Here is a 23,824-nt window from a genome sequence, read left to right on the forward strand (position 1 = left end):
TTGGCATACAAATGCTCATACATACGATCGCGGACCCTGCGGTCCGTCTTTCCAATGTAAAATGCTTGGCAGCAGTTACACAACGCTATATATATAATGGACTTGCTCTCACAATTTAATGGGAAGCGAATCCGATATTTTTTGTCCCTTACCGTAAATGTTTCACCTGTTTTTACCCTGTTGCAGTACCTACAAAAACCACATTGCTGCATCCCACTCTTTTTGTTGAATGAATATTGGAGTGTATCCCTTTGTAACAGTTCCTTAAGGTTAGTGGACCTTCTAAAAATGATCCTAGGAATACTGCCTAACTTGTCAACCAAGTAAGAGTTAGAATTAATGAAGTGCCAGTTCTTACGTATTATAGCTGAAATTTCTTTAGAATTTCTACTGAAAGTAGTGATAAAGCTTAAACCAAAATCACTTTCCTTTACAATAGGCGTAACTACGCCAGGTTCCTCATTACTCAAATTCAACCCTACAAGGTTTATGTCAGTTTGATCGTCAATCTGATTAAGAGTGGTTTGTACTAATAAAGGTTTATAAAAGCCATTAAGTCTTTTATTAGTAACTTCCTCAATCAAATCGTATAACAATTGGTCAGGATAACCCCCGTTCTTAAACATTTCCTTCAACAATTCACATTCTATAGTGAAATCTGTTATAGTACTGCACATTCTCCCTGCCCTCACCAGTTGTCCTTTAACAATCGACCGTTTCTGTTTATATGGGTGGAAACTGGTGAAGTGCAGGAAAGAATTGCAGTACGTAGTTTTTCTAAACACTGTTGATGTCAAAGTGCTGTTCCTGGGGTCCTTAGTCAACTTGACATCAAGGTAGTCTATTTCCTTCTCTAAGAGTTTAAACGTAAATTTTAAAAACTCAGTTGTTGTATTTAAAGTTTCAACAAAATTTGTAGCATGGGTTTCCAGACCCTTAAACAATATAAAAATATCGTCAAGGAATCTGGTGTAGTATGCAACAGGATCCATAAGGCCTGGCATTTTTCTTAAAATGTTAGCCTCCCAGTAGCCCATTACATAATTAGCCACACTGGCCCCACAAGGGGAGCCCATTGCCACTCCTCGTTTTTGGAGAAAAAATTCTCCATTGAAGGTGAAATAGTTTGATGTCAAAACAACATCAAGTAGTTCCGTTACTAAATCAATTTCCAATCTAGAAGCCCCACATTCTTGAAGCATCAGACCTATCCATTCCACTGCCTCTTGATGAGGTATCGAAGTGTATACGTCTATAGTTAAGAAGTTGTTCTCACAATTGTATGGAATAGTACTGATGTTCTCAAGGAAGGACCAAGAGTCTTTACATATGCTAGGTATAGTTTTGATATACTTGTCCAGTATATTGGTAATAAGTTTAGAGCAAGGGTATGTGATGGATGACCTTCCGTCAATCAAAGCTCTCATAGGGGGGTTTTTTACATCTTTATGAATCTTGGGGATTCCAAACATGATAGGTATTTTAGGTAAATTTATGTCTATGTAATTGTACATCTCACTGTCGATTTTCCCTAAAAGGAACAAGTCCCTAAAGTATCCCCTGATTCTACGGTACTGCCCATTCACCTCACTTATAGATGACTTAGTGTACGCATTAGTATTCAACACATCAGTCATCTTCTCATTATAAGAGGTGTTGTCTAGTAACACCAACCCCCCACCTTTATCAGGTTTGATCAGGCGTACAGGTAGACGGCAAAGGTCATCCAATAGTGTGACCTGTTCCTTAGTGATATTAAAGTCTCTTCTGTTTTCAGTATTGCTTTTGTTGTCTGCTAAGAACCTAAAATCCACCTCACATGTGTTCTCAAACAGTTGCAGCACTGTGTGTAACGGTGGATTAAAGACACTAGCCAGTTTCAATACTGGTAAACTACCATCACTCCCACCCGCAACCGCATTATGTATGTCATGTTGTTGGTTAAACAATAATTTTAAATTCAACTTCCTCACAAAACATTTTAAGTCTACAATTTCTCTACTGATACTCCCCGGTGTACTGGGGACAAACGAATTGCCAAGTGCTAGCAGTTCAATTAATTGTCCATCTAGAGTAATGTCAGAGAAATTGTAGATCTTAAAGTCCCCTCTCTTATTAGTTAATATAGTTGGTTTTTCATTTCCTACAGGTGCATTTAATATACCCTGTTGTGGGGGACCTGTAAAACACAATTCAGTTTCTAGTTGGGTCGGTTCTTCCTCTTGTTCATGTAAGGCCTGCTGTTGCATTGCCCTAAAAAAGTGCCATTACTGGGTATAGCTGTTCCATTGTTAAAGTTTAACCTCTGTTGGTTACCACTAGGTCCTTCATTGTTCCTAGCAAAACCTTTTATTCTATTACTACGTCTGGGTCCAGTGCTAACCTGGCCCTCAGTGCCCTCCTCCACTATGTCTTCCAGGCTGTAATTATCATCCGTCACTTCTAAAGCCTGAGTATTGTTTGTATGATTTTGTATAGTGGTATTGGGCATTGACAGTTTAGGATAGGCACTATTATTGAGATAGGCCGTCCTGTCTCTCACCAGTTTTTTGTTTTTGTTAACCTTCAGTTTTAATAACAAGGTATCTATACTCGTCAATATCCGCCCATAGTCAAATTTGTATCTGGCAAAGTCCAAGTTACTTTTGATGTCATTGTCCAAACTACCAATCTCTTCCATTAATAAGTCGATTTTTAAAGCATAATGCTTAATAATGAGTTCAAGAAGCTGGACACCTTGTCGTTGAAAAAGTGTCTCCAAGTCAGTGTAAAAGGCCTTATCAACCAAAAGGCCTGAAGGTGCAAAACTGTTCCGCAACCCCTTTGGTATTAAGTTCTCAGTCACACATTGCCTAAAATAGGCCGACTCCAATTGTAGTTTTTTTAGTTTAAGTAATTTCTCGTCAAACACTTTTAGTTTGTCCGCTAAACATTCATTTACAGCATTTAAATCAACATTAATGTTTCGTGTACCTTGCTCTCCAAAAGAAAAATGTGCTGTATTTGAAAGCCAGTCATTTAGGTTCGGAACACCAGAGTTGTCACCATCCGCTCTATTATTTGAAAGAACCGCTGTAGAAGCCTCCCGGGAATTAGAATGTACATCCATTCCGCTACTCCTTACAGCTCCAGCATAGTTGACCATTTGTCCAGACACTTCACGTGAATCCAATTCACCTTCTGGAAACAACAGTCCCCCTTGTGAATTACTAGGTGTCACTATATTGAAGTGCCCGGTCCCTTGTTGCCTGCACGGTTGCCCGGCAGGAATGCTGTCTTCAACACTGGCTTGGCTCAACTCTTCCGAGTTAGTAGTACTGGAATTGTTTACAGTTATAAACCGCTGAGCGTGCTGCATTTCGTCCATCCGATTATTAAGCTGGTCCAGTCTACGAGAAAGACCAGCTAGTAAATTGGTAACATCCAAGTTCGTGTCTACATTACCACTTATCGTAGTGTCGTGAATCCGTGGACTGCTAGGACTAACAAGGCTCCTCATTGCCATTAACAAACAAACCAAGCGAAACGTAAAAAACAAGTAGAAAAATCCAAAAAGAGGCCCCTTGTCAGAAAAACGGCAGCTCCACAAAAAGAACCTTAACGCAATTTATTGAAAAATAAAACAAGCGTTTTCGCCACAGTTATATGTAGCTTCATCAGAGATAGAATAATATACAAATAAAAAACGCTACATAAATATCCTGAAAACCAGGAAATGACATTGTTCAATTTCCTGAGGTTCGATATTGTTACATACTGTGTTCGAAAATACTAGCGCCTCTGCGCTCACATTCTGTAACTGATTTTAAACATTATACAAAGAACCAGCTCACATAGAAAGGATGAACATATAAAATCAAACTTAAGAAATATATATTTAAAAATATGTTTAAAAGTATGTTAAATACATTAACAATATCAACAATATACATGTAAAATGTATCCTTAACAGCGAGAATATTTCTGACTGCACAAAAACAATGTATATTTCCTAAATTGCCTACTTAAGGGCATTAAAATTAATGAAAAAAAAAATTGATTGACGGAAGGTCATCCATCACATACCCTTGCTCTAAACTTATTACCAATATACTGGACAAGTATATCAAAACTATACCTAGCATATGTAAAGACTCTTGGTCCTTCCTTGAGAACATCAGTACTATTCCATACAATTGTGAGAACAACTTCTTAACTATAGACGTGGTAGACCTATACACTTCGATACCTCATCAAGAGGCGGTGGAATGGATAGGTCTGATGCTTCAAGAATGTGGGGCTTCTAGATTGGAAATTGATTTAGTAACGGAACTACTTGACGTTGTTTTGACATCAAACTATTTCACCTTCAATGGAGAATTTTTTCTCCAAAAATGAGGAGTGGCAATGGGCTCCCCCTGTGGGGCTAGTGTGGCCAACTATGTAATGGGCTATTGGGAGGCTAATATTCTAAGAAAAATACCAGGCCTTATGGACCTTGTTACACATTACACCAGATTCCTTGACGATATTTTCATCTTGTTTAAGGGTCAGGAAACCCATGCTACAAATTTTGTTGAAACTTTAAACACAACAACTGAATTTTTGAAATTTACGTTCAAATTTTCAGAGAAGGAAATAGACTACCTTGACGTCAAGTTGACTAAGGACCCCAGGAACAGCACTTTGACATCAACAGTGTTTAGAAAAACTACGTACTGCAATTCTTTCCTGCACTTCACCAGTTTCCACCCGTATAAACAGAAACGGTCGATTGTTAAAGGACAACTGGTGAGGGCAGGGAGAATGTGCAGTACTATGACAGATTTCACTATAGAATGTGAATTGTTGAAGGAAATGTTTAAGAACAGGGGTTATCCTGACCAATTGTTATACGATTTGATTGAGGAAGTTACTAATAAAAGACTTAATGGCTTTTATAAACCTTTATTAGTACAAACCACTCTTAATCAGATTGACGATCAAACTGACATAAACCTTATAGGGTTGAATTTGAGTAATGAGGAACCTGAAGTTACGCCTATTGTAAAGGAAAGTGATTTTGGTTTAAGCTTTATCACTACTTTCAGTAGAAATTCTAAAGAAATTTCAGCTATAATACGTAAGAACTGGCACTTCATTAATTCTAACTCTTACTTGGTTGACAAGTTAGGCAGTATTCCTAGGATCATTTTTAGAAGGTCCACTAACCTTAAGGAACTGTTACAAAGGGATACACTCCAATATTCATTCAACAAAAAGAGTGGGATGCAGCAATGTGGTTTTTGTAGGTACTGCAACAGGGTAAAAACAGGTGAAACATTTACAGTAAGGGACAAAAAATATCGGATTCGCTTCCCATTAAATTGTGAGAGCAAGTCCATTATATATATAGCGTTGTGTAACTGCTGCCAAGCGTTTTACATTGGAAAGACGGACCGCAGGGTCCGCGATCGTATGTATGAGCATTTGTATGCCATTAGGAACAGCAAGAATGATAACGCTTTGGCAAAGCATGTTGAATTAAATCCAGGACATGACTTTTCTTTTATGGCCATTGACCACGTGCCAGTGAAGACCAGAAGTGGCCCATTCCCATTGATCCTGGAGAACCGGGAGTTAGAATGGCAGTTGCGACTGGATGCGTTTAGACATCCAGGACTTAATAGCAACTGCAATATAACACCTGTATTAAAATTAAGGAGTTACCTCAGATAAGATAAAAAAAATAACTCGGTGTAGGTTTCCACAATTCTTTGATGCATGCATACGTTTAGGATGGGTCCTATGGATAAAAATGAGATGGTAAAAACAACACATTTCTTAATATCAGAGTAGAGTATTGTTTTATAATATGAACCTCATCAGAGGTGTGAGGTCGTATTTATTTGAATATATGTAACTTAATTTTAATGCCCTTAGGTAGGCAATTTAGGAAATATACATTGTTTTTGTGCAGTCAGAAATATTCTCGCTGTTAAGGATACATTTTACATGTATATTGTTGATATTGTTAATGTATTTAACATACTTTTAAACATATTTTTAAATATATATTTCTTAAGTTTGATTTTATATGTTCATCCTTTCTATGTGAGCTGGTTCTTTGTATAATGTTTAAAATCAGTTACAGAATGTGAGCGCAGAGGCGCTAGTATTTTCGAACACAGTATGTAACAATATCGAACCTCAGGAAATTGAACAATGTCATTTCCTGGTTTTCAGGATATTTATGTAGCGTTTTTTATTTGTATATTATTCTATCTCTGATGAAGCTACATATAACTGTGGCGAAAACGCTTGTTTTATTTTTCAATAAATTGCGTTAAGGTTCTTTTTGTGGAGCTGCCGTTTTTCTGACAAGGGGCCTCTTTTTGGATAATTTTACATACTTCTTCAGAGTATGTTGTTTCAGGGAACCAATAGTGTTTATATATAGCCCCTGTAATAACCACATGACTCCATAAAGCCATCCAGTTAATTATACAAATAGGAATAAACAATTATACAATTAGAATGCAACTGTCAAATAACTACTTAACAATTCCTTTAAAAAAATTAAATGTTTAGTACCTTATACTGCATAAGATTTAAGTTTTAAAACACTACTGACTGAAATCTGTTCATTGAGCCCAGGTAGAGTGTTAGCATTTACCCTTATTTGCCAAAGCAACTCACGCTGTTTCAGTAAATCTTCCCATGCCCCTCCCCTTGGATCCTTTGGTAACTAATCTAATCCAAAAAATGGAAAATAATGAGCTGAATTGTCTTTAACATGCTTGTCTAAAGAATTGGTAACCTTGTTCTTCTTTATATCCAAGGGATGTTCATAAATACGCTCCCTCAATTTCCTCTGTGTTTTCCCACATAAAAACAATTACATTTTTGACAGAGAGCAAATAAATGACCCCTGTAGTGTTACAATTATGTGCAAATGTAGCTTTAAAAACATTGCCATTAATGTATACTTGGTCTGTCACCAAAATAATCTTACATTGGTCACAAAAACCACATTTCCTAGTACCAAATGTTTTACTGGAATATGTGTTTGTGTATATAGCCTGATGTTCCAGTAGGTATTTTTACACTCCTACCTTTCCTGTACACCACAATAGGACTATTCCAAAATTTGTCCATGATACCATTAAATAAAGAAAAAACTGACCAATTTCTGTTACATGTATCTCTAATAATGCTACCTTCTGTATAATATTGCATCACAAAACTGTTGGAAAAATCAATCCTGGTATCATAAATATTTTTAAACAATTCTCCGACAGACATAGTATCAGATCTAATAAGTGGTACTATGGAACCAATCTGTCTTTTTTGCTCTACATCAGTTCTAATAGAGTTTACTAAATGGAGGGGATATCCTCTACCCTTAAACATGTTAGCTAAACATTCACTTTCTACTTTGACTAAGTTGTTATCAGACACCATCCTGGCCAAACATATGTATTGGCCTTTAACTATGCCCTTTTTTTTAAAATTCGGGATGGTTACTCGAGTAGTGTAACATACTATTACTATAAGTAGGCTTCCTATATATAGTATTCTCAATGCTTCTTCTATCACTGTCCTTAAACATTGGAACATCCAAATAACTGATGGAAACAGGATCGGTTGAGTAGGTAAATTTCAAAAATGTAGTAGTAGAGTTTAAATATTCAACAAAAGAGATGATAGCCAAAATATCACCCCCCCCATGCAACAAAAATATCATCCAAAAAATCTAGTGTACAATTTCCAGGGGGGCACCGGAAACTTTTCAAATAAAAAAATGTTTTCCCATTGAATTAACACAATGTTGGCAAAAATGGGGGCACAAGAGACCCTCATTGCTACACCCTTAACCTGTTGAAAATATTGTCCCTCCAGAAAAACAGAATTGTTCTTTAATACTATTTCCATACGCAGGTTCAACACATAAATCTCATTTTGATCAAAACAACTGGGTTCACATTAAAAGTCATTGAATCAGGTTAATCTCACATCATGTGTTATGACATTAAACAATTCCACATATCAATAGTTAGAAACACTAGATTTTCAGAATAATTTAACTCCCTGACTTTTAACAAAAAATCCCAGTTTTTGGTATTTCGAAGATAGAAGGCACTATGAGGAACATGACCTGAAGAAAGTCATATAAGACATTACTAATATGCCCCTGGTCGAAAAGATCCTTTAAACAGTAATCCATTCTCTTATAAGACAAATGAATGAGGGTTAAAGATGTGTCTTCATAAAAGTCACTATTTAAAAGGTGACTGTACATTCAGTTCAAGTATTCCTCACGGTTCATAATTATAGCCCCCCCCCACCTTTGTCAGGTTTCAGTGTCCTAATTGTCTTGTCCCTAGCTAGCTGTAATAACAATTTCTGTTCAATACTAGAAAGGTTGTAGTTAGTATGTCCATTCCTCTGTTTTCCCACCAATGTCTGTAAATCAAACTCAACTAACTTCTCGAATAACAATAAGGGGGTAGAAACCATAGGGTTGATTGTACTACTTCTGCAAATTGTTTCTAAACACTCCCTGGTGGTTACATTGTCAAATATGAGTTTCAAATTTAGCTTTCTAAGATAAAGCTTAAAATCTAGCAACAGGTACTCAATTTTCAAAAAATCCGTAGGTAAAAATGAAAATCCTTTACATAGCAAATCAACATGCTCAGTCTTGTAATCATTGTCAGTATAATTATAAAGAATAAAGTCACCTTCAGAGTTGTGGACTTTTTCTGTATGCTGTAAGGTTGTTTCTGTTTGTTCCAGAGTTGCGAAAAAAAATGTTACCATCAACCTTGTTAATATTTTCAGGTAGTAATTCCTCCTTTGCTGATAAAATGTCCTGGCTTTCCTCCGATAAGTGCCGTTGTCCATTTGTTGGGCTTTCTCCCCACTGGTAGATTTGCCTGATAGTTCACTCTGTTCATGAGTCTCTTGGCCCTCCATAATGGTCCATTTTTTTGAAGCAGCATAATTGACGTCATCTCGTTCTTCTTCGCCAGCGCAGTCATCAATTGGTTGATTATGTTCATCAATGTATCTACCTCCTGAAGCTGGAGGTTTTGGATAGGCACAACCTTTGGAATAGTTGTTCTTATCTCTCATTATTTTATTAATTTTTCTCTGTTGAATGATAGAGATAGCTCTATCCATTTGGGTAAAAATGTTGTATTGTCCCATGTTCCACTTAAACAATAAATCCTTAGTGATGGCTTCATTAAGCTGGTTAGCTTCACCGATGAGTTCATCAATAGCCTTCTGGTTATACTTAACAAGTACTTCCAGAAGTTCAAAACAGTGCCTATCAAATAAATCCAGTAATTCCTTATGTAGGGGAGAGTAGTGTTTTAAAACTTAAATCTTATGCAGTATAAGGTACTAAAGGTTTAATGTTTTTTAAAGGAATTGTTAAGTAGTTATTTGACATTGGAGTTTAATTGTATAATTGTTTATTGCTATTTGTATAATTAATTGGATGGGTGTGTGGAGTCATGTGGTTATTATAGGGGCTATATATAAAAACTGTTGGATCCTTGGAACAAGAATTCTGTAAAATTGTTTGGACGAAAGTGCTGTTTTTTATTTATTAAAATACACTTCTTGTGGTTCTAACTGGTCTTTTTCTGGTGTTAGTGGTAGAGAGAGTGTCTTGCAGTTGTTTTGTTTGGTTCCTGGTTTTATATATTTTTGCTCCCAATGAGACAGGATGATATTTGCGTAAGTAGGTGCACAATTAGCCCCCAGTGCAACACCCCTCAGTTGTTGGAAGAATTTGCTCTCGAAAAAAATAAAATTATTTTTCAGTACTACATGCATTAAAACTAAACAGGTATGAAACTCATTAAAAGATAACTCATCATAACCACTTTAATCCTTCTCAAACCACTCAAGTCCAAATCATGTGGTATGGATGTGAATAAATCGACAACATCTATAGTAATAAAAATCAATTTCTCAGTATATACATTACTATCCACCCTCTTTAATATATCCCAGGAATCTTAAATATTGTTCATACCCATCATAGAAAGTTTCTCAAGCTTCAGATCAATATATTTGGCCAGATGGGCTGTAACAGAGCCTTCAGCAGATGCAATAGGTCTAAGGGGGGTTGTTGGTATCTTTGTGTACTTTCGGTATATCAAATATCAAGGAAACTCTTGGTTTTTCTACATGTAAAATATTGTAAGTATCCGAATCTGTGAATCCTTCTAACAACAAGTCATTCAAACATAGAAAAATTATTTTGTAAGCTATGTTTATCTCAAAGATACCCTAGTGTATTTGGTATAATCGTTCAAAATTGTCATCATCTTTTCTTCGTAAATAATGTTATCCATAAAAATGACCCCACCCCTTTATCTGGCTTCATGACCCTTAATAATTTGTTATTCCTAAGTGTGTGTGTGTGTGTGTGTGTGTGTGTGTGTGTGTGTGTGTGTGTGTGTGTGTATCTCAAAAGTTGCTATTCACTCCTGAAATGGAAGGTAAAGCTTAGCCATCTTGATAAACTATAACAACTATATATATTTTTGAACAAGATGTCAAGAAATTTACCTTAAGAGCAGAGCAAACCAAAGCTAGACTTTTTTTAAACAAGAAACACCTTTATTAAATTATCACTTATTACACAGGCAATCATACATTTACATAAATGAAGAGAAACCATGCTGACATACTTTTAGTTGCAAACATTATACATCACTTATAGTCTATCCAGCCATTGTCCGTCAAACATTACATAACTCATTCTAACTCTGCATTCTTTTAAACCTCATTCCTCCTCTAAAATGTTATTCTGCATGTATTGTTCCCACAATTCCCATTTTTTTCTATGTAATTTGCTCCTAACCTTTTCTAAAGATTCCCTTTTCAATGGTTTCATCTCTGTTACTATATTCACTACTTCTAGTACAGCTGGTTTAGACTATGTTTTCCATTTTCTAGTAATTACCGTTTTTGGCATGCACCATAATTAGACTTGGCAAGGCCTTTAATACTGACATCCATTTTGATAACATATCACAACTTAGTATGGCTGGAGAGATCCAATCATAATTCTTTGTAGTACCTGGATGTGTTTTGTGGTTCAACATTCACATATATCTGTAAGAGATTTAAATAAATCCAAGAGTGGGGACATTAAATGGAAGCTAACATTTAATGCAGACATTTATGATGCACTTTGTTGAAGACAATCCTACAGCAATATGTATTCAATGGGATGGGTTTCAAAGTGTGTTTAGATATAAGTGACTGAGTTAGAATGTTTGCATCTGGTGGTATGGCTGCCTCTGATTCTCTTTGTCTACACTACTAGTCCACAAAGGTTAGTTCCCCAAACATCAACTCCCTAAGACTCAGTTCCCTGACTATAGCGGCATCTCATTTGAAAAGCACTGTCAGGGAATCAAGCAAGCAGTACGTGCTATTCCCTTGTGTTTGTCCCCTTTCTCCTTACATTGTGACTGTAGTGTTGCTTATATCAGTAGGGGTTTGGAAGGCTTGCCCCCCTACAAAAACACTGAAAACTATGTTTTTTTGAGCTTTTTGGTGAAGCAGAATTTTTGCTTGATGAATTAAAATTTGGTGATTTGTACTTCAGGGACTCATAATGAAACTAACCTTTCTCTTCTGAATTCTAGGCATTGATAAGTATGGTCAGTTTCTTGTCCTAATGCAGAGCCATCTGACCTGTAGACAGCTTTTCCTCTTCAGAGGAAGACACGGGGAAGACCTTTTCCTTTTTTTTCAGATGTAATTGTAACAGTTAGTGAAAGTGTGGGAGATGTACATAATATCCACGTCAAAGGACTTTTGCCAAGGCTGGAGTAGGATGTCTGGGACTTGCACCAAAACTGATCATGATCCTAGGCTGCCTGCTATATATTTCACAAGTATTCCTCATAAAACATCAGGTATGTAACACCACTGCCTGGACTGGTGTCAGTAACCGCACCAGTTTGGGTCTATATTATAACATCGAAATCTACAAAGATCAAATGTTATAATATCAAACCCTAAACACCAAAATTCGCAAACATCGAACAGTCAGAATAGCAATTTGTTTCCCAAGGGAAAAAAATCTCTATTCCGAGAAACATACACACAACACAAACACACACAAAAAACAGCAATTCACACACATACACTTAAAATCCTACACCTAAACTAAACTTTACATACACTACTAGCTATCCACTTACCTTAACCCAACCCTAACCCTGGTACATCACTATTGCACACTCACCTTACCCGTGCCCTAACCCTAACTCACCTAACCAACCCCCCCAACCCTAACCTACACACAACTGCACACTTACCTGACCCACTCCCTAACCCTAACTCACCTAACCCCATCCCTAACCCTAACCTACACACAATCGTACACTTACCTGAACCCGACCCATAATGTTCCAACATATCGAACACTGAAAACAGCAAAGCCACAGCAATGGCCCACCAAATTCTTTCCCTGGGAAAGAATTTGATGTCCTGCACCTTCGCTGTTTTCAGCATTCGACAAAACTGGTTCGATATTATAGCATTCGAACTTTATAAAATTCAATGTTATAATATAGACCCACCAGTTTATGGACTGACAGAGGCCCTGCAGGTGAAGACAATGGTGAGAATTCATTAGGAATAATAATGGAGGTTATTACACCACTTAAAATCTTAGCAGTGGGGTAATCCTTTCTCTCAGAAACTGTTTATATAACTTTTCAGCAAAACCAATACTAAATGCTACATTTCTGATAAGATACACAGCCTATTCAGACAACCACATCATAACAGGGTTTTGTGTTTTCTTTACTTTTTACCTGACAAAGGTCTAGTTCTTTGTTTGCCTTCTTGAAAAAAAAAAACACACAAAAAAAACTTATCTTTTCTTATACTGGCAACATTCACATGTGTATCATAGAGGCAGAAAGAGCATACAATCAGTTTTATTTTCTTCTATGTTCTTTCTCTTTTTTCACTGAAGTTTAGTTTATCTGTTTATTAAGCACCCTGAAGTACTAGCTTCAGCCTTATTTCAGTCCCTTTTTTAACTGACTTATTAACTTAAGATTTGGCTTTCACTTTTTCCAATTTGTAAATCTTTTTCTGGAAATACATGTTTTAACTCTCTAATTTTACTAACTGTTCCTTATCTCCAAACACAATACTTTCAATGTAAGAGTGTTAAAGACTAACACTGATTAACAAATAAGTACCCTTAAGTGCAAACCTGGAACTGGTCTAACTTACTAAGTTAGTGTGCTTCATCTATGATCATTCATAATCACTTGGAATGAAGCAAATTTTCAGCAGAGGCCTGGGGAGAAATTCTCCAGATGCATGTCTTTGTAATGTGGGAGGAAACTGGAGTACCTGGAGAAAATCTACATGAATGCAGGGAGGATATGCAGACTCTGCACAGAAGGCACTCCAGCCGAGAACCGAACTGAAGAAACTCTTGCTGTGAGGTGGCAATACTACCGCTGCACCACTGTGCCGTCCAAATAACCTAATAAGATTAGAGGTGTGGTACTTCCATGATTATGTCAATAACGCAGTAGTTTTCAGCACCTACTATGGGTGTACACAATGGGTTTTCTTTTGCATTTTATTAATAGCAATTAGCTTGAGCGATTACTTTGTATAACACTACAGAAAATAATATTCCTTTTTAATTCTATCCAGTACCGACATAATCTGTTCTACTCCCGAAGTTATTTAGTCTCTTGTTAAATCTGACCATGACACTATCATAGTCCCTGTAAATACGAAGACAAGCCTTGCCTAAAAGAAACTCGAGATTCAGTGACTTTTGCAGTTACAACTAACAAGGTTAATGATTCCCTTGTCATTATAAACTGAATGGTGGTTTACAATGGCAAAAATATCTTACATTACTCTATATCTAAACATGTCTCCTTAAGATACAAATATGTCTGGATTAAAAAAGAAACCACACTGGTAGAATCTTAGCCTTAATAAATTATGTAACAGGAAGAAATTGCCTAGCTGCTTACAAATACTACCTTAACGAATAATGCAAATTAAGGACTTCAACAAGCTTATCCCAACAGTCACAGCTCAGAGACACAATGATATTTTATGTAGCTTTATTAGAAACATTAAAGGTAAAAAGCAAGAATGTAACAATCTGGAGTCCAATGAACACTGACTTTGTGAACCAACAAGTTATCACCAGTACTGTAGCCAATACAATTATTACCATCTTTAGGTCCCCAGAAAGTAAATGTATTCTCCCCTCAGATCTAGACGATAAAGTACAGCATATACTTCCTGACCTCACTGAGGTGCACCTAAAACAAAACAAAACAAAACCTAAAGAAATAAAAAATACAAGTTTGTTGGGCCCCAATAACATTCTTTGGTGTTTCTTCTATGGCAATATGTATATTTATGTATAAAAGCTGGCATACTCACCACATATAATCGGTAAGTATCTCTATAGATTTTGTCCCTCGCCCATGGTATCAGGCAGTAATGGTTTTATGTCATAATGGAAGTTTGGTAATGTACTCAGATAAATACAGCCTTAAAGGTCTTACCTGTGTTCTTTCGAAGTCATATAGTGAGGGCCATTATGGAGCTATACAGAATGATATTTGGGATCTGTTGTTATTTTACCCAGGCCAGCATGGCTTTATGATGGGTTGGTCCTGTTTTTTTTAATCTTGTTCAGTTTTTGAAGGAATTACAATACAGCTTCATGAAGACTTACTGTATATGATGCATTCATTGATCCTACCAATGCCTTTGACACTATCAGCACTGTAGGGATTACAAACTCAGGGAACTCAGAGGCAGTGCACATTTAACTTGAATTTTGAAACACAAGAAGTTGGAAGAGGTGGCCATCTCTCTGATTCTGCAGGATGACATGGTTTAGGTCTTACATACACCTTTTCTGAATTTTCTTTTCAAAAGTACAGGTTGATAGCATATAGCTTACCAGTTTTGCTAATAACTACAAATTGTGTAGTATCACTCATTTCTTACAACTGTGTCTTCTCTTCAAAATGGGTTGGCTAATAAGTAAACAGCAGCCTAAAATGTAATGCTAAAAAGCATGGTATTATTTCCTTTGGTAAGAAAATGGTTCCCGTTAACTACCACATTTACATTCAACTAGTACAACAGATCAGGATATATATTCAAATAATTATTGTCTTAAAATCACAATTGACAACTGTATTAGGAAGGAAACAATCACCATCCAGAAATGTCAGTGCCTCTAGAACAAATTTCCACTCAGTATAAAACAGTGCAAGCTATCTGAACATCTAAGAAACATTTTGATGACTAGTAGAGTGCCCATAAATTCCAACAATACAGCAATGGCTTTCTAACGTCTGAAAAGCCAAGTGACTGTATCTATGTCTCAAACATATGACCACAATCATTTTACATTGTTCACAGGACCCCAAAAAAGCCATATTCAGAATGAAAATGTTTATAAAGTTTGTCTACTATAAGCATACATATTTTAACTGATTTTAGTGGGGAAGTTATTACATTCAAAATGTATGCATCTATTTTCTCTCAAAATTTTAACAAAAGAAAATTTAAATACTCACTAGCTAGAAACTTTAGGCCAGGATTGACTCATAAAATGCTCACTAAAAGAAAATGCAGTGAAGCCATTTATAGTTCTGAAGCACAAGAAATGATGTCCACCAACACTGCATCTTGGGGGTCTCATACTACTGAAGATTGGCAGTAGCTACAGTGTAAAATGGATATTAGCTCATGGCTATTAACATCAGCCTGATGAGAACAGACACTGAGTATGAGTCCAAATGCTAGGACTACTGCTGGAGGTATCCCCCACAAAGACACAGAGGTGTGTTGTACCACAGCAGTACCTTATTAATACTACTGAGTGAGATTACAAAATCATGCAGGTAAACCTACTGCATATATAGTAACCCTGGTCACAGCAGCACCTTGTGAGAGATACTGCTGGTTATGATACAGTGGTACTTTGAAAGAAGTGCCATTTGTCTAATTAATATATATTTTTACAAAATAATTGTATATCTGCCTCTCTAAAATAATAAAAGCACCAACTTACAAATTGTTACAATGTTATCATATTGAAGTATAGTATTCTACAAGGGTCATGACCCAGAATAGATTCATATCACAGATGACTTGTAGGTCTAGTTTGAGTCTCATTGATTTTTTTTGTGCAGAGAGTATAACATAAACAAACATTGTGACTGGTTTTGTGATGCACAGATCCCATTTAATAGTAAGTAGTACATAAACAAACATTGTGACTGGTTTTGTGATGCACAGATGCAGATCCCATTTAATAGTAAGTAGAACATAAACAAACATTGTGACTGGTTTTGTGATGCACAGATCCCAATCAATAGTAAGTAGTACATATACAAACATCGTGAGTGGTTCTGTGAACCAAAGATCCCATTTAATAGAACTTAGTACATATACAAACATTGTGACTGGTTTTGTGATGCACAGATCCCATTTAATAGTAAGTAGTACATATACAAACACTGTGACTGGTTTTGTGATGCACAGATCCTATTTAATAGTAAGTAGTACATATACAAACATTGTTCATTTGGCAGAGAAACAACGAAAACAATGATAGCCAGAGTCGACCTACACACTACCAACCGAAGAGGCAACCAGAATCTAGAGGCACATCAGAGTCAAATTTGGCACCAAAAGATCGGAACATGGAACATCAGCCAATGCCTACGAGAGAGAGAAGAGATACACCAACGGTCAACATCGACGATTTAACCCCACCACCGAACCAGCTAGCCCTTCAACCCATTGATGACTCCATACGAACGGGGACCATCAGAAAAAACGGAGCGACATTCACAAGGAATTCTGACCACCCTTTTCCTATCAGGTCATACCCGAACACCAGGGGGAGATCCGCAAGTCGTGGACCCAGGAAAAGGAAAAGTTCAACAACCAGGTACGAAACAAATTCCAAAAGGGGCTGGAATTGACTTTGGTTTTTAATTGTTCTCAATGCGATCTGTCTCCTTCTGCTATATCCTTACTAAACAGAGGGCTCAACTTTGTACCCTCACAATACAGTAGACTTTCGGAAACTCTCATAGACTTAAGGTTATTCGCAAGAAGAGTCGCGTTAAGACTACTTTTCAAAAATAATGTGAATTCACTGGCAACTGCCAATAATGTATTTAAAAGCAGAAGCACTTTTTCACCCACATTACCTTCAGACATTGAGTGCTTCGTAAAAACTTGTGAAAAGGACTTCTACACCCTATATGCTGATAAACATGTTAAAAATAGATTTTTTAATTTAGAAAAAGCAGAATATGATTCCTTGAACAATTTGAAACTAAATAGAGAGATAGTAATCACCAATGCAGACAAGGGAGGGGGAGTAGTGGTGTTGGACAGACATGAATATGTGACTAATATAGAAAACACTTTACAACAGAATAAGACATATCAAGAATTGCAATTGGAGGGGGTCATGAGAATTATTAATAAAGTTAGCACTGAGCTATATGATATTTTAATGTGCCGACAAGTGAGTAAAGAGATGTTTGACTTTTTACACATTAATGAACCGCTGATACCAACACTGAAAGGTCTGCCCAAGATACATAAACAAATAGAACCATTACCCATGAGACCTATTGTCTCGGGCAGACAATGGGCTACCTATAACATCTCCATATTCATAGAAAAGATGTTGAGGCCACTAGTGGATGATACACAGCACATTTTAAAAGATACACAACATCTGCTGAAAGATCTTGAATCTTATGATAGTATAGAAAAGAGGAATGGAAAATTATTATTAGTTACTTTAGATGTTCGTGACTTGTTCACCTGTATCCCGAATGACTACGGAACCCAGGCAATTAGAGAATTGCTGGTGAACAGTAGTAAATACTCAAGGAATAGACAAATATTAATAAGTCAGTTACTTGAATTGGTATTAGAGTGTAATGTATTTATATTTCACAATAGATACTATTTACAAACATGGGGTGTCGCTATGGGCACCCCATGTGCCAATTCATACGCAAATCTGGTACTGAAATACTGGGAACAGGAACACATCTTTAATAGTGAATGGATGACATATATACGGACATATAAAAGATTTGTAGATGATGTGTTTTTGGCATGGGATGGTACAGTTGAAGAACTGAATAGGTTCGTTTCATATCTAGAAAGCACCACCACATTTTTAAAATTTACCTACGAACATTCTTATAGGGAAGTTAATTTCTTGGATTTAACTTTATCTTATGATATCAATGAGAGACTGTCCCATAGATTGTTTAGGAAAGCATGCTGGAGGAACACTCTCTTGGAATACAGCAGCATGCACCCGAGATACATGTTTGCAGGCATTGTGAAAGGACAATTCTCGAGGCTAACTAGGCTCTGTAAGGATAAAGAAACACTGTTAACAGAATCCAATAATATGGAGGAATTATTCATAGCTAGAGGGTACAAAAGCAAGTTAGTAAGAGATATTAAGAACATTATTATACCAGTAGACAGTGGATGCACCACTGTAAGAACAAGTAGCATTAGAGAAAAGGGAACCAATGATGGACAGTGTTCTAGTCTCTATAAGCAGAAGAACACAGTGAATTTTATCTTAAAATACACGAATGATATACATGAAATCAAGAATATCATTCATAAACACTGGAACATTTTAGGTATTACAGAAGAAACAAGGAAAATAGTAGGTGATAGGCCGAGTTTTGTATTCAGGACATGTGATAATTTGAAAACGATATTCTCCTACAACTCAAATGAAATTTTATGTACCCAAAACAAAGTAGTTAATCTAACTGGAACCTTTCCATGTAAGAAATGCAGCATGTGTCAGCATATAAACTCTGTACAGGAGTTTAAACATCCAAATGGACATTTTTGTTTTAAACCTAGGCACTACCATAGCTGTGATTCTATGAATTTAATTTATATGGCCAACTGTGACACATGCTTAGCATTCTATGTTGGCCTCACGAAGAGGAAATTAAGAGAGCGCATATACAATCATGTATATGATATACGTAAAAGAAATGAATTGAACGCTCTAGCCAAACACACTGTTCTATATCCCACACATATATTTAGATTCAGGGTTTTACAAACCATTAACTTTAGTCCGAGACTTGGGGACAATGAGAGAGCTTTAGCGAAACTAGAAATGGAATGGATTTTTAGGACTGGAGCACATAGAACACCAGGCATAAACAATTATGTATCAGTGAAACCTTTTCTTGAATAAATAGCAGCAATTGATTTAGACAGTTAGTGATGTCTGTATTCATTCTATTTTATGTTTGTTCCAAGGTATAATTCTGTAGCATTGTTAGATTTATAGCAATTAGTCAATCCATTTTGGCACTATTTTAATCACAGGTGCCACCCCTGTTATATCTTTCTACATTGCTTTTATGTCAATGATCCATTATATTGATAGTGAATATGTCCCTTCATATATAATTATATGTAGGTCAGCAATTTTATGCTGCTACTTTAAATCATCATATATATAAGACACTGAAAGAAGGGGCACTTCAATGGTGAAATAGATTGCTAATGTTTTGAAAAAATGCCATCATATCTAATAAATAAGAACAAACTAAAACAATATAAGATAGATTCATTTGATAACCCATAGTCCATACAAGTATAATTTACGATACTACATCTATAAATAAACTACTCTCGTTGAGAGGTTAGAGATGTTATGAAAGTATGTTTTATGATCAGTGGGACTATCATAGTTATACAGAATGATTCATGGGGAGCTTCAGCTATTTACAGAAGAGGTGTTTTTCATCTGAACGTTGCATATGAGATCTACTTAATGCTATGTAGGCCTTTGACACAAGCTATATACATATTCATGTATTCATTTATTGATCTATTTATTCTCTATTTATTCACTGTCTCACTGCTATGAATATAATGATGCATATTGATATAGCAACAGCCAGTAAACAACAATGACATCACTTGATAAAATGCTCCAGCAGTTATATATAATGTTCGTAATCTGTCTAGCGATATTCTGGCTTTGCTACGCTCTATCATATATATATGCCCTTAACACGGAAATAATATGAAAATGTTCTGAAGCAACAGTAATACAGCAATATATGAACTTTAACACCTCACAAATGAAAACTGAAGCGATGTGCTGCTTTGTTTTTAAGAATGACTTCAATCTCAAACACCCACCTAACAAAACGAACTAGCAGTTATGTTTTTTGTAATGTTCGGTATTTCATCTAGTGATAGTTTGGTCTCTGCTATCCTCTGTTATAGTGAATGCTTTAAAGATAGTAATAACCTGGAAATGTTTTCGAATGAATATTTACATACAAATATATGAATTTTAATATATTATACATATGAAACTCATGCGACACGCTGTTTTGTTTGCAAGAATGATTTTAGAGTTGGATGGTTAAACATGGAACATGTTATTTTATTTTATTTTACTTTTATGTTGACTTCACTTGTTTCATTCAGATTTAACATTTGAGTATACGAATAGAGTGAGTGTTTTAAACAAATGAGATGTACTCAAGCAATGGAATTGAAGGGTTGTGCACAGCCAGTTAAACACTACAAGCTTAGCGTTCGTTTCAGGTTTTAAATTACTATGCTCTGACTGGCTAAATCAGTATTGTAATACAGCACAGATTTTGTGGGCCATTTAATGTTATACAGAGACAAGGGTAAATATATATTAGATTAACTATAGATGCTACATATATCTCTGTACAGAAGCCTTGTATTCACTAAACATAGGAAAGTTCCCTTCAAACTGGGTGAGGTTCTGATTGTTCTAATTGAACACACCCAATGAACCTGTTAATGATGTGATTAGAGAATACAACTAGTGCTATATAAACCATTGTATTATACTTGTTATTTGATCTGAAGAAGCTTGCAGTTGCAAGTGAAAGCGCTCATCTCATTTTTTACTTCATGACTTTGGAATAAAGAGGATTTTATCTGAAGAAGGTGTTTTCGTGGTGTATCCTGAATAGTTACTTTTTGCTAACTAGTACATATACAAACATCGTGAGTGGTTCTGTGAACCACAGATCCCATTCAATAGTAAGTAGTCCATATACAAACACTGTGACTGGTTTTGTGATGCACAGATCCCATTTAACAGTAAGTAGTACATATACAAACATTGTGACTGGTTTTGTGATGCACAGATCCCATTTAATAGTAAGTAGTACATAAACAAACATTGTGACTGGTTTTGTGAAGTACAGATCCCATTCAATAGTAAGTAGTACATATACAAACATCGTGAGTGGTTCTGTGAACCACAGATCCCATTTAATAGTACGTAGTACATATACAAACACTGTGACTGGTTTTGTGTACTACAGATCACATTTAATAATAAGTAGTACAATAAAAGTGCATAGTATGAAGTAACAAACAGGCAGGATACAAAAACAAGCAATTAAACAAATACACAATACACAGCCTTCTGCATAAATACAGATACACATGCTAGTAGCATGGGAAAATTATACCAAGTGATATGCATGACATTCTGCTACAAACCTGCAGCACAACACACTCAGAACCAGTTCTGCAGTCTAAACAGTTTCAGCTAACAGTGTCTCTTCCACAGATGGATGTAGGAGGCATACCACCTCAGATCTAGAATACCGAGAACTCAGTATCAGTACGTAGCTCAACTCGTATAACTTGTAATGTTGCAGTGTCCCTTTTAGCAGAGTATGCAGAAGGTTAACTTCTGCGAACCTGCAGTACAATGCACTCCAAGCTCATTTTCCCATCTTAATGTTTACATCCAGTTACTCGCTGATGTTCCTTTTACCACATGATGCCAAGGAATGTGTTACTATAAGCCCCAGTGCACCTGACATTGAGTGTCAGTCCCAGTCTAAATGGTTGCAACTGGCAATGTGATGAAGTGCCTTCCATCAAGGATATTAAACAGCACTTTATTCCAGGCAGGAAGGGTGAGAAATTTCCTTTTACTGATTGGCATCTTTTCTTTGAAAAAACATATATGTGCTACATTTAGCATCCAGCACTATCCTTTAAAATATTATTTTTAAGTTATTTCTCCATTTGTTCCTGGTTAAACACTGTTTGAAGTCTGCAGACTGCTCAGTTTTCCTGGTACTCAATCATATATATATATATATATATATATATATATATATATATATATATGTGTATATATATATATATATATATATATATATATATATATATATACATGTGTGTGTGATTTTCAGCCGTACTCTACAATAGATGGGGAGGTGCCACTGAACTACATATTTTGATGAGCCTGTACTTTCCAATGTTCAAAACTCTATTTCTTTTCTTGCAGTAATCAACAGTGCTGCAAAAATGATGCCAGTGTATAACCCATACAGTCCGGTACCTTAATGAGATATTTCTTGTACAGAAACTAGATATTGTAATTTTCAGAAAGCCAATTATTTTTTGTAGGTTCAAAGGTACTTGCTAGGCTTTTGATCCATGAGGAACATTTGAAGCCTACCCCTGCATTCTGAAGAAGTTTATAGCCCTTGTATTATAAGTGCAAATAACCCAGAGCCCTTGTATTTTTAAGCAGGAACACCCCAGATTTGGGACAGCATTTACATGATACCCCTATCCATAAAGTACAAAGGTGCTAAATCAGAAGTGAATTTGCAGTTTCCCTTCCATCTGTCCAGATTACACTTGAATAGAGTAAGTGACAAGAAGATTCCAGAGAAGTGGTATTGTCTGTGATACGTATGTATCTATCCTTCCACCATATTGTATTTATGTTGTAGAACAGATTTAGAGCTCCAGAGCAGGTGTTTATGTCAACACTGGGCACTCAGAAAGCAGCCATGGATCCTATAAGCAGTAATTTGTGCATATATAACAGCATGCTGGATGGGGGCTGAAGTCTATCCCTCTACTGAAAAATGTACCTTGTTTATTTTATTTTCATGCACCACATTTTGAGCACAAAGCTCAGAGTATACCAACAAATTTCATACATACGCAACAGATTCTTTCAATTTTTTTCAGTTTATTTCAAACAAAATCTTTCCATGAGTAGCCTATTGCATTTACAAATGAAATCTCCTTTATGTAAAGCATAAACATTTGTATTAGCTTCAACTTCCTGTTTCCATTACATCATCACATCACATATCAGAATTCAGGCACAAAAATACAAGTTTTTATTTTTGCAATATATAAATGTTTCTAGCAGTTATTTTCCAAGAGTTATAATTAATGTGTCAGCAGTTAATATTTCATTAACATTTAATAGTCTTTTATAGTATGTCATATTTTAGGATAGTTAAGAAAAGTACAAAGTCAGTTTGAATTCACTGTATAAAGTACAGTTTTCAGAATTTTTGACATCATAGAAATGGGTTTTGTATGACTATTTGCAGTATAATAATGCACTTATGTTAAATTCATAATGCCATAAAATGTCCGATTTAAAATGTAATTGCTTAAATCCAATGGATGGAAAAATGCCTTGCTGTATTTTAAACTTGGCATCTTGACTTCATGATTAAGAAATCTTCCAACTGTTTAAAGATATAAATTTTCTGTCATACTCAAACAGTGACCTTTCTCTGGACTCCTTTAACAAGTGTGTGGATGCTATTTGTTGGGAAAGTTAATAGGTATCTGTGGGGAGTACTATATCACAGAAAACTAAAAACAGGCTACCATTCAGAGGCAAATTATTCATACATCCAACATTACTTTCCCTTTCAGGGGTCTTCAATTT

At 35.9% G+C, this 23,824-nt stretch overlaps 1 protein-coding gene across 1 annotated transcript in view; it reads left to right on the forward strand.

Moving 5' to 3' along the window:
* The window catches only part of LOC122814485, a 288,085-nt gene that overhangs the window by 41,216 nt on the left and 223,045 nt on the right, over positions 1-23,824 (forward strand). Inside the window, 2 exon segments of the mRNA XM_044087060.1 lie at positions 4,528-5,101; positions 17,328-18,192. Of these exon segments, the coding sequence (XP_043942995.1) occupies positions 4,528-5,101; positions 17,328-18,192 (1,439 nt within the window).

This window comes from Protopterus annectens, chromosome 10.part0, assembly GCF_019279795.1.
Source record: "Protopterus annectens isolate FY-2018-M chromosome 10.part0, PAN1.0, whole genome shotgun sequence".
Classification (NCBI taxonomy): Eukaryota; Metazoa; Chordata; order Ceratodontiformes; family Protopteridae; genus Protopterus; species Protopterus annectens.